Below are 12285 nucleotides of genomic sequence, written 5' to 3' on the forward strand. Positions count from 1 at the left end.
CATGTGCGAAACAAAATGTGTCTGATAATGCCTCATTCATTAACAAAGCCTAGCGCATCATGTAGCCCAAACACTTCGTCAACACATCTGATGACAACTTCTGTGTCCAGAACTGAGTACCCATGAGCAAAGATGGTACAATTCAAATTGCATATATCCTATATATAGCAAATTGCTACATGCACCTGCCGAGCAACTGGCTTTGAGATAAATGGGAATGCTAACAAACAGCTCCCTTCAGGTATTAAAGACGTTAACATTACGGCACTGCTATTACCTTCAGGGCATGCAAATCTAGTGTGCAATATAATATCTATTGCTAAACAGAAATGAGATACGATTGTGAGGTGAACCAATTTGCAATTTCAATCTTGAAAAGACAGATTGCACTAAAGATAACAGGCACGTTCCTGTCAGTCAATTAAATGTAACGTGTTATCAGTAAATGGGATTTCGATTTAACGAAGAACAAATTGCTTTTTTAATCAGAAGAAACCAAATGGAATGATATGATAAAGCAATTAAATGTGATGCGGCAGAAATGCATTAATATATTTGATTCTGCAGCAGCTTGTCCAATTGTTATGTGTAGATCATTTCATTTGAATATGAACTGTGTCCGTCACTGTAATAATGTTGGGATGAGAAACTGATTTGTTCGTTTATGTTTCTACCAACACAATAACATTTCCATGCTTAAAGGGATAGTTCACCCAAAAATGAAAATTCTCTCATAATGAACTCACCCTTGTGTCATCCCAGATGTGTATGTTCTTCAGCAGAACACAAATTAAGATTTTTAGAAGAATATTTCAGCTCTGTAGGTTCATAAAATGCAAGTGAATGGTGACCAGAACTTTGAAGCTCCAAAACGCACATAAAGGCAGCATAAAAGTAATCCATATGACTCCAGTGGTTAAACTCATGTGTTCAGACACAGTATGATAGGTGTGGGTGAGAAACAGATCAACATTAAAGTAAAAAATTTATTTATTTTTTATCATAAATTCTCCTCCCTGCTCAGCAGGGGGTGATTTTCATGAAGAATGCGAATCGGCAAAAACAGAATAAGGAGAAAGTGAAAGTGAAGAAAAAAGGACTTAAATATTGATCCGTTTCTCACCCACACCTATCATGTCACTTCTGAAGATATGCATTTAACCACCAGAGTTGTCTGGAAATCCCTTTTGTGGATTTTGGAGCTTCAAAATGTTGGCACCCATTCATTTTTGGGTGAACTTTCCCTTTAATGTAATGTCAATTCATTTGAACAGCAGCAAACAGTTTGTATTGTTTGCATTCTGACCTGTTGTTCATATCTGCGCTGGAGCTCCTCTAACTGGTAGCTGAACTCTTTAGACTGTTTCTCTCGCAGTGATTTAGAGCGAATCAGATCTGCTTCCACCTTCTCCATCTGGAAAACAAACAAACAAACAGAGAATTACAGCAAAAAGAAGTGTTTCTGTGGCAGCATTTCTTACTGAACTACTCATAGGCAGCTCTTAAGTACGGGAATGTATGACAGTAAACGTGCCAGCCGATGTCTTCATTATGTGAGAGTTTGGATATTTTCGGAATAGAATGCAACCTACTATTTTTGCAGTATGTATATTGCACACAGTATGCAAATTTCCTGTGTGGATCCGAAATTACCTGTTATTTTTGTCAACATATGCAGACTATTCCAGTGTAGATGACTTGATTGATTATAATGGGAGTGATTTACTAGCGATGCACCACTCACGCCCGGTGTAGACAGGATCAGCACAACTGATTCAATCTCAATTCATCTGATTCAACTCAAATCCATGTTTCACTATTCAGAGGATTTTATTTTTACTAATGCAGCTATAAACAGATGAATACAAATGGACAGAGAGAAAGCGAGAGAGAGAGAGAGAGGGGGCGGCATTAAAGCAATGTCGGACACTTTGATGTGGGCTGAATGATGGGAGATGAAGATCGCTGGAGACATGGGTGGAAAACAGAGGACATCTCTAGAATGGTGAATCAGAGAGATCGTGAGCAGGATGTGGGCAGCAGCCTTCAGCTTCAGTCCAGCGAGAGGTTCAGGATCATCTAACACTCGCCCACAACATGACCATTAACATACACACACACACACACACACACACACTGCCAATGACTTCATGCACACCTGTTTAAATCTTCTTAGGCAAGTTCAAATCATTATTGACAGCACATACACTGAAGAACACAGTACATAATAGAGATGAGTCACAATGGAAATAGTTTTTGAACTTTTAATGTCTCGAGTAGGGTTGGGAGTAATCCACAACAAATCACTAATTACTTCCCTAAAATTGTAATCATATTCTTTTGCTGATTGTGTCATGGAAAAGTAATCACATTACAAATTACTTTTAAGTTACTTTCTAAAACAAAAGTTCCGAATGCTATGTGTGTGCTCCTCCATTCTTGTGTGTACTTCATCAGTGTACTCTGATTCCTGAACAAATTACTCTTATGAGCCAGTTCTTATGAATCTATATCATAAAACTCAGTGCCAGCAGTGTGGTCCGATTCCTAACTGAATGACCTGTTTGAGCCGGTTCTTCTGAATCAGCAGTGTGACCAGTGTACTCTGATTCCCGAACAAATGACTCGTATGAGCCAGTTCCTATGAATCTACATCGTAAAACACAATGCAACTGGTGTAGTCTTAGGTCCAAATGAATGACACTTTTTAACCGATTCTTTTGAATCTACAACGCAATACATGCAGCATGACCAAGTGGTTATTTTGAATAAGTATTATCTTAATTTATTACAAAAAAAAAAAGTTTTAATAAAAACAATGTTCTGTTATTATTTATTTTTACACAAATAATGTTGCTCCTTCAATATTCAATAAAAATAATAATTTTTTTAATCTTGATACATTTTGTGATCTGAAAAATAATTTTTTTCCTTAAGGTATACCTTTAGCCCCATTGTACCCTAGTATTTTTTTGTAGCCCTAACACATTCATTAAGAAAGTAAATAAGGGCAATTTTGATTTCATGTTGACTTCAGTGAGGAGAGATTACCCATGATTATCCATTATCCATATCCTTTGTGGTGTCGTTTTGTGAAATGTAGGTGACATAAATCTACATAAGAGCTTTTTAACAGTTAGGTAACAACAGCGGGAATGTCTGGTTGCACACACATTGGACACAGCTGTGGCGGTGGATCCGTGTGGCGCCGCAGCGGCCCGTTCCAGCATCTGTGCACAGGATGTAATGCGCGGCTGCAGTCATGTGCAGTGTGTTCATGCAGTGGGGTGGCACAGAGTGCACGGCTGTTTTTGGGGTTGGAGTTGTTGGAGTTGTTATGATGGAAATGGTGAATGTACGCATGTGTCTGTATGAGTAACTGTCCATCTATACCATGCGACTAAGTCATATGCTGCACTGTCAAACAGCCTACAAGCTGATCTTGATCTGTGCTGAGGGGGGTAATTAAGGTAACACAACCTTTTTTTTTTTGTTGCAGAAGTGAAATTAATGAAGGAGATAAGGGACAATAGGATGAGATAACAGCACAATCCGAATTCAAACCTACATTGTCGGCATGAGGGCCAAAGCTCAACGTATTGGAACACATGTGCTAACCACAAGGTCACAGCAGACATAACTGATCGAGATATGAATTGGTGTCTGAGAGGAGCTGCACACTGCCACATGTGAGAATGCAGTGAATTATCATTCAGATCATTCGCTGTCTGGACTCTCTGGAACAATCCACATGAATAGTTCTCTCAAAAATGAAAACTCTCTTATCATTTATATATATATATATACACACACACACACACTACCGGTCAAAAGTTCTGAAACACACTCATTCTTTATTATAATTTTAGAATAATAGTAAAGTCATCAAAACTATGGAATAACATAAATGGAATTATGGGAATTATGTTGTGACTAAACAAAATCCAAAATAAATCAAAACTGTGTTATATTTTAACATCTTCAGAGTAGTCACCCTTTGCCTAGAATTTGCAGACATGTACTCTTGACATTTTCTCAACCAACTTCTTGAGGTATCACCCTGGGATGTTTTTGAAACAGTATTGAAGGAGTTCCCATCTATGTTGGGCAATTTTTGTCTACAAAACTAATTTCAAACATTTAAGCATACGCCTTCAGATCAAAAGATTTTTAAGATCATGAGAAATGTTTCAGTCAAGTGTTTCAAAACTTTTGACCGGTTGTCTGTATATATATATATATATATATATTTGAGAAAATAAAAATATACAAATCAACAAAGAGAAAAGAAAGTATTCCACAAAAAACACAATCCACAATTACTACCACAATTTTGTCTCTCCCCACATTCTCCTCACTGAGAATCTTCCAGAAAGGACAAATACCTGTCCCATTTCTTACCATATGCATCTAATCTGTCAAGCTGTTTATATGACATCGTTACGAATGCCGCCACCCTGCCCAATTCGGTGAACCATTCTTGAAATGAGCGAGCGCCTTTTGACTTCCATCCTCTAAGAATTATTTGTCTGCCAATCACTACACTAGTTTGGATTAATCTACTTTAATAACCACCCCATCACCCAATATACATAGTCTGGGGCAGAATGAAATGAGTATCTATAACCTCACACATACAATTCTGGACTTTTAACCAGAATTCTTGAATCTTAGCACAGAACCACAGAGCATGGACCATGTCTCCATCCTCCAACTGACATCGCCAGCAGATCGGTGTGTCTTTTAAACCAAGCCTAAACAATCTAGAGGGAGTCCAATAGAAACTATGCAAAATCTTAAACTGAATAAGGCACACCCTTGCATTTTTTTTTAAATTCTTTCCCACTCCCCATCCTCCAATACCAAGTTTAAATCTCTTTCCCATAATCTCTTAAGAGTTGTTAAGGCCCCGTCACCAAGACTCTGTATCAATGAGGAATATTACACTGAAGCTTCATGCCCCTTTCCAAAGGCCGTGAGCACCATACAAAGAGTGTCTGCAGCTTTAGGGGGTTGTGTACTACCACCAAAAATAGTATAACGGCGCAACTGTAAATACCTGAAAAACTGAGACCTAGAAATCCCAAATTGCTGTGTTATATTTTCAAATTAAATCACAAAGCTCCATTTTCATAAAGGTCACCATTGTAGCAACACCCCTCTCCACCCATTCTTTCCAGCAAAAGGGGGACTTGTTAATACATAATTTGGGGTTCAGCTATACTCAAAATGTAACATACGGGAAACCTTTGTCCATACTGAATATTTGAAATAATAGGATGCATTTTTACTTCTCTAGGCAATTTAATAGAAAGATTTTGCAATGGTGAAATTGGGGCAAGGACCGCTTGTTTAATGTTGTTCCAGGGACCGGCTCTCTCAGGTGGAAGAGACTGATGGGCCAAGTGTCTTAGACTAAAAGCATAGTAATAAAACAAAATTTTGGGGAGGCCTAAACCTCCTTTGTCAATTGGTCTATGCAACTTACTGAAATGCAAACAAGGTCCTTTATCATTCCAAATAAAAGACATAAATAAGAAAGAGAAACTTCTAGGGGGAGAGACTGAGGTAAATAATTGAATTTGGAAATACAATTCATTTTTATAACATTGACCTTCCCTGCCATATACAAATGTAGTGATGCCCACCTATCAACATCACACGATAACTTTTTCATTAATGGGTCAAAATTAACTACAACTAAATCTCTCAAATTTGCTGGAAATAAAATGCCTAAATCCCTAATGCCTTGCTTGGGCCATTGAAAGGTGCCAGGTTGAAAAGCTGTGGTAGGGCAATTTACTGTCAGAAAAAGAGCTTCCGATTTAGACAAGTTCACCCTGCATCCTGAAAATTTGGAGAAAGAATTAATACTTTTAAGGGGGCTAGGCATAGATCTACTGGGGTCAGAGACAGATAATAATATATTACCTACGTAGAGTAGAAGTTTATGCACCACACCACCTGCTACGATACCAGGAAAATCATCCTCTTTTCTTATTGCGGCTGCTAATGGTTCTAGGGCAAGACAGAACAATAAAGGAGAGAGGGGACAAACTTGCCGGGTTCCCCTACCAAGAGAGAAAAAAACAAAAACTGAAATGAATCCATTAAATTGCACTGCAGCTAACAGTTGTTTATAAAGTAACTTCATCCACCCAACAAAAGTGTTCTCAAACCCGTCCCTCATCAAACGTCTTCTCGGCGTCAAGTGAGATGGCAGCAATCAGGGTCTGATTATTTGCTACTGACCACATAATATTTATAAAGTTCCTAATATTATCAGAAATACTACAACCACGAATAAACCCCACTTGATCTATATATGTGTAATAGTAATTACTCTGCTTAATCGATTAGCCAAAATTTTAGACAACATTTTTACATCTAACTGGATCAGGGAAATCACACCCACAGAGGACACTGAGGACCAATTGGTTTCTACATAAACATTGACTTCTGTCTTTAACATTTGTTGAAATGCTGGGTCATGCAAAAGGGATGTATTAAAGCGCCATATATATGATTTCCTTTTCTCTATATGCACCGAAGCATGATCTGAAACTAAAATTTTCCCAATTGAGCAATCAGTGGCACAAGGAATGAGTGACTTATGAGTGATATATACAGTGCATCCGGAAAGTATTCACAGCACTTCACTTTTTCCACATTTTGTTATGTTACAGCCTTATTCCAAAATGGATTAAATTCATTATTTTCCTCAAAATTCTACAAACAATACCCCATAATGATGACGTGAAAGAAGTTTGTTTGAAATCTTTGCAAATTTATTAAAAAAAAAAAAAAAATCACATGTACATAAGTATTCACAGCCTTTGCTCAATACTTTGTTGAAGCACCTTTGGCACCAATTACAGCCTCAAGTCTTTTTGAGTATGATGCTACAAGCTTGGCACACCTATTTTTGGGCAGTTTCTCCCATTCTTCTTTGCAGGACCTCTCAAGCTCCATTAGGTTAGATGGGGAGCGTCGGTGCACAGCCATTTTCAGATCTCTCCAGAGATGTTCAATCGGGTTCAAGTCTGGGCTCTGGCTGGGCCACTCAAGGACATTCACAGAGTTGTCCCGTAGCCACGCCTTTGTTATCTTGGCTGTGTGCTTAGGGTCGTTGTCCTATTGGAAGATGAACCTTCACCCCAATCTGAGGTCCAGAGCGCTCTGGAGCAGGTTTTCAACAAGGATGTCTCTGTACATTGCTGCATTCATCTTTCCCTCGATCCTGACTAGTCTCCCAGTTCCTGCCGCTGTAAAACATCCCCCCAGCATGATGCTGCCACCACCATGCTTCACTGTAGGGATGATATTGGCCAGGTGATGAGCGGTGCCTGGTTTCTTCCAGGCATAAAGCTTGCCATTCCAGCCAAAGAGTTCAATCTTTGTTTCTCATGGTCTGAGAGTCCTTCAGGTGCCTTTTGGCAAACTCCAGGCAGGCTGTCATGTGCCTTTTACTGAGGAGTATCTTCCGTCTGGCCACTCTACCATACAGGTCTGATTGGTAGAGTGCTGCAGAGATGGTTGTTCTTCTGGAAGGTTCTCCTCTCTCCACAGAGAAACGCTGGAGCTCTGTCAGAGTGACCATCGGGTTCTTGGTCACCTCCCTGACTAAGGCCCTTCTCCCCCAATCGCTCAGTTTGGCCGGGCGGCCAGCTCTAGGAAGAGTCCTGGTGGTTCCAAACTTCATCCATTTACGGATGATGGAGGCCACTGTGTTCATTGGGACCTTCAATGCTGCAGACATTTTTCTGTACCCTTCCCCAGATCTGTGCCTTGATACAATCCTGTCTCGGAGGTCTACAGACAATTCCTTGGACTTCATGGCTTGGTTTATGCTCTGACATGCACTGTTAACTGTGGGACCTTATATAGACGGGTGTGTGCCTTTCCAAATAAAGTCCAATCAACTGAATTTACCACAGGTGGACCCCAATCAAGTTGTAGAAACATCTCAAGGATGATCAGTGGAAACAGGATGCACCTGAGCTCAATTTTGAGTGTCATGGCAAAGGCTGTGAATACTTATGCACATGTGATTTTTTTCATTTTTTATTTTTAATAAATTTGCAAAGATTTCAAACAAACTTCTTTAACGTTGTCATTATGGGGTATTGTTTGTAGAATTTTGAGGAAAATAATTAATTTAATCCATTTTGGAATAAGGCTGTAACATTACACAATGTGGAAAAAGTAAAGCGCTGTGAATACTTTCCGGATGCACTGTATATATATTCTCCAAATGTCTGTAAGACCAAGATTTTGACACATCCTCTGAAGGGTCAACGTTGCTCTAAAGGGTCTACACACTTTTGCATCACTATGATCAAGGACCGGATCCATTAAAAGATCGAAGTCTCCACCAAAAACCATATCATAAAGGATCCCAGCTGCTTGTAACTTTCCCTCAAGATCTATAAAAAAGTTCTGATCATCAGCGTTGGGTGCAAAAATATTAGCCAAAATAAATGTTGCCCCTGCATTTCAGCCAAAACAATAATAACCTAAATTATCTTTGATCTGTTTGAGACATTAAATTGTAAATGCTTACTTATCAATGTGATGACTCCCCTGCTCTTACTCAAAACCATGGATAAATAGCGATGTTCGCGCTGTACTTGATGCGCGGACCTCCACTTTTAATTCCGGGAACCCTCCGCAAAACTATCAGAGCAGCCAAATGCCAGTACAGGGACAAGACTAAAGGACAGTTTAACACCACCAACTCTTAGAAGCATGTGGCAGGGAATTAATATCATCACGGACTTTAAAGGGAATAAAAACTCTGCCGTGAACACCGCTGCCTCTCTCCTGGTTGAGCTAAATACTTTTTATGCTCATTTCGAGGGAAATAACACCGCCCTCGCGGAGAGAGCTCTCGCGGCCGAAGCTACAGAGGTTAGTTCACTCTCCGTCTCTGCAGCGGATGTAACCCGTTACTTCCGACGGGTGAAGCCATTGCATCTACAATACACACTGCTCTCTCCCACCTGGAAAAAAGGAACACTTATGTGAGAATGCTGTTTGTAGACTACAGCTCAGCATTCAACACCATAGTGCCCTCCAAGCTTGATGTGAAACTCCAGGCTCTGGGCTTAAACAGCTCGCTGTGCAGCTGGATCCTGGACTTCCTGTCAAGCAGACGCCAAGTGGTTAGAATGGGCAGCAACATCTCCTCATCACTTACCCTCAACACTGGAGCCCCGCAGGGCTGTGTTCTCAGCCCACTCCTGTATTCCTTGTACACACATGACTGTGCGGCAACACATAGCTCCAATGCCATCTTTAAGTTTGCTGATGACACGACGGTGGTAGGTCTGATCACTGACAATGATGAAACAGCCTACAGAGAGGAGGTGCACACTCTGACACGCTGGTGTCAGAAGCACAACCACTCCCTCAACATCAGCAAGACAAAGGAGCTTGTGGTGGACTTCAGAAGAAAAGACAGAGAACACAGTCCCATCACCATCAATGGAGCACCGGTGGAGAGAGTCAGCAGCTTCAAGTTCCTGGGTGTCCACATCACTGAGGAACTCACATGGTCCGTCCACACTGAGGCCATTGTGAAGAAGGCTCATCAGCGCCTCTTCTTCCTGAGACGGCTGAGGAAGTTTGGAATGAACCGCCACATCCTCACACGGTTCTATACCAGCACTGTAGAGGGCATCCTGACTGGCTGCATCACTGCCTGGTACGGCAATAGCACCGCCCACAACCGCAAAGCCCTGCAAAGGGTGGTGCGAACTGCGAGACACATCATCGGAGGTGAGCTTCCCTCCCTCCAGGACATCTATACCAGGCGGTGTGTGAAAAAAGCTCTGAGGATCATCAGAGACTCCAGCCACCCAAGCCATGGGCTACTCTCACTGCTACCATCAGGCAGACAGTATCGTAGCATCATGACCCGCACCAGCCAACTTCATGACAGCTTCTTCCCCCAAGCAATCAGACTTCTGAACTCTTGATCTCTCACGATCAATATACATCAGCACTGCACTTTATTAATCTTATTATCTCACATTGGACTGTCATAAATTATATTCTTTCTTAACAACACACTGGCAACTGACTATCAACCGACAGCCTGAATGTCAATACAGTACAATACAACCTACTGTATATTTTATATATACTATATATCCTATTTTTATTGTATAATGTGTATTCTATATTGTATGTATGTGTATTCTATATTGTGTGTATTGTATATTATTATTTGTATATTGTGTTGTGTGTAATTATGTGTATATTAGATGTAAATTGTGTTGTGTAAATCTGTTTATTGTAAATTGGTATATGTCTCATCACTGTCATGACTGCTATGTTGCTCGGAACTGCACCCAAGACTTTCACCCACTATTGCACTTGTGTATATAGTTGTGTGACAATAAAAGTGATTTGATTTGATTTGAATCAGCACTGCAAAATGCACACCCACCCCATTCCCTGTCAAGTTTTTCAGCTTCCTGTGTGAAGCTCTCTGCACACACTCTAACTAGAGCCGGCGGCCCACTGTGTCGATCAAATTTGGAATAAGCCCCTCCAAAAACTGCACCATATCCTGACCTTCCTTTCCCTCTGGGATTCCAACGAAACGAACATTATTACGTCTGCTCCGATTTTCCATATCCCCTAGTTTTTCCCCCACACCTGTTCCACATCAGCCTTGGAAGCAGGCGGGTTAGCCTGTAGCTCTCTTTCAGCCACCTCCAGAAACTCGACACGTTTTTCAACATCCATTCTTGTGGTCAGGGTGGAAAGTTTCGCCTCCATAGACATGATCGCATGATGTATTTCTGCGAGTCCTTCCATGTCGGTTGAGATTTTTGTTAGTGCTGCATAATTGTTCGAGATATCCCGACCCTCGTCACAAAGCTCGCTGTCACTATCGACTGGACCTCTGCCATTTTGATCCTGCGAGGCGTCTGATGTGTGAGAACGTAAGTGCTTTTTAATGTCCCCACAGGCCACCGATTAAATTTTTTTTGACATCCTGCCCTCCAGCACAGTTTAACAAACAAATCTATTACAGTTCTCACCGGTTAATATTGCTTAAAAGGATAATTGTAGCAAAGTTTAAGCGGAGCTCGCCTCTAAGCGATCAACCCTCGCATAGCGTCAAGTGACTCCCCTAATTAACAAATTTTAATAAAATAAAGAAAATACAAGTTGACGTTTTTTCCCCCCTGATTAATCGATTAAAGAAATAATCAAAGAATAATCGATTATCAAGATAATCAACAGTTGCAGCCCTAATTCACACATTTGATATTTGTAAATATAACATTTTATTTTTTTCAGATCGACCGTGAAAATAAAGGGAAACTAAAGTACTTGTGCAGAGCGAAACAAATATAGGAATGGGGTGTCTGTTGACTAAAGCCAATGCAACACCGCATCCGCCATCTCCAGTGTTTTGTTGATTACAATGAGAGTGATCTAGTGTTGTTGTGGGTCAGTCAGCAAGACTTGAGTTGTTGTTATGAAAACTTGAGACTTGATGGACATTACTTTGCTCCTTGACCTCTGACGTTAACAGTTCTTGTTTAGAGACCAAGAGGTTTTAAGGGCCGATTCGGAGCCAATAATTAGGGCCCGGAAACAGTCTTTTCTTTTCGCGGAGGAAACGTGCTGAACTGTTCCAGACTGGACTCTACTACACCTTGTCTGTGGAAAAGGGCCATTTGTTTCATGATGACCTGTCCACACTGACCACTGGAAGCTGCATAAAGCCAGCCTGTCAGATCAGAGCTCGTCATTTTAAGAAAGCTGGCATGTTTTATGTACATGTTAACAGTTGCGACTTACCTGTTGTTTCATGTCAGAGTATGTCTTCTCTGAGCTGAGCTCCACCTGCTTCTTGAAGTTCTCCAGAGCGGCCTCTGCCTGCTGGGCTTGCTGTCTGTGACTGTCACGAAGACGAACCAACTGCTCCTCTCGATCCCTACAACACATATACATGAGCAAATTAGTTCAGGGCCCATTCAGACAGAATGCCGCTCATGTGTGAGAAGCACCACAGCGGTCAAAGAAGTCCGTCCAGCGCACGTTTACATAGACTATTACAAAACAACACAGGGGGACGCAAAAACACATATAATGTGTATGACTTGCTTGTACAAAAACTGTATTTATTGTACACGTTCTCAACGTTCTCAAATTCAAATCTACAAGCACTCTCACCTTCTAACAGACGTTCTCTGTGAACGGCCCTTTAGACTGCAATATGAGTACATACATGCTCTTGCATCTTACAGTAGAAGAGAGAAT

General features: G+C 40.8%; 1 protein-coding gene across 3 annotated transcripts in view; it reads right to left on the reverse strand.

Annotated features, from left to right (window-relative positions):
• LOC127450321 (centrosomal protein of 112 kDa-like) overlaps positions 1 to 12285 on the reverse strand; it is a 291075-nt gene that overhangs the window by 142048 nt on the left and 136742 nt on the right. For all 3 annotated transcript variants that reach the window (XM_051714326.1, XM_051714325.1, XM_051714327.1), the window contains exons 18-19: positions 11824 to 11959; positions 1307 to 1414 (exon numbers count right to left, since the gene is read on the reverse strand). In XM_051714326.1, coding sequence (XP_051570286.1) covers positions 1307 to 1414; positions 11824 to 11959 — 244 coding nt within the window. The remainder of the gene's footprint in view (positions 1 to 1306; positions 1415 to 11823; positions 11960 to 12285) is intronic.

The sequence above is a fragment of the Myxocyprinus asiaticus genome, chromosome 13 (assembly GCF_019703515.2).
Source record: "Myxocyprinus asiaticus isolate MX2 ecotype Aquarium Trade chromosome 13, UBuf_Myxa_2, whole genome shotgun sequence".
NCBI lineage: Eukaryota > Metazoa > Chordata > Actinopteri > Cypriniformes > Catostomidae > Myxocyprinus > Myxocyprinus asiaticus.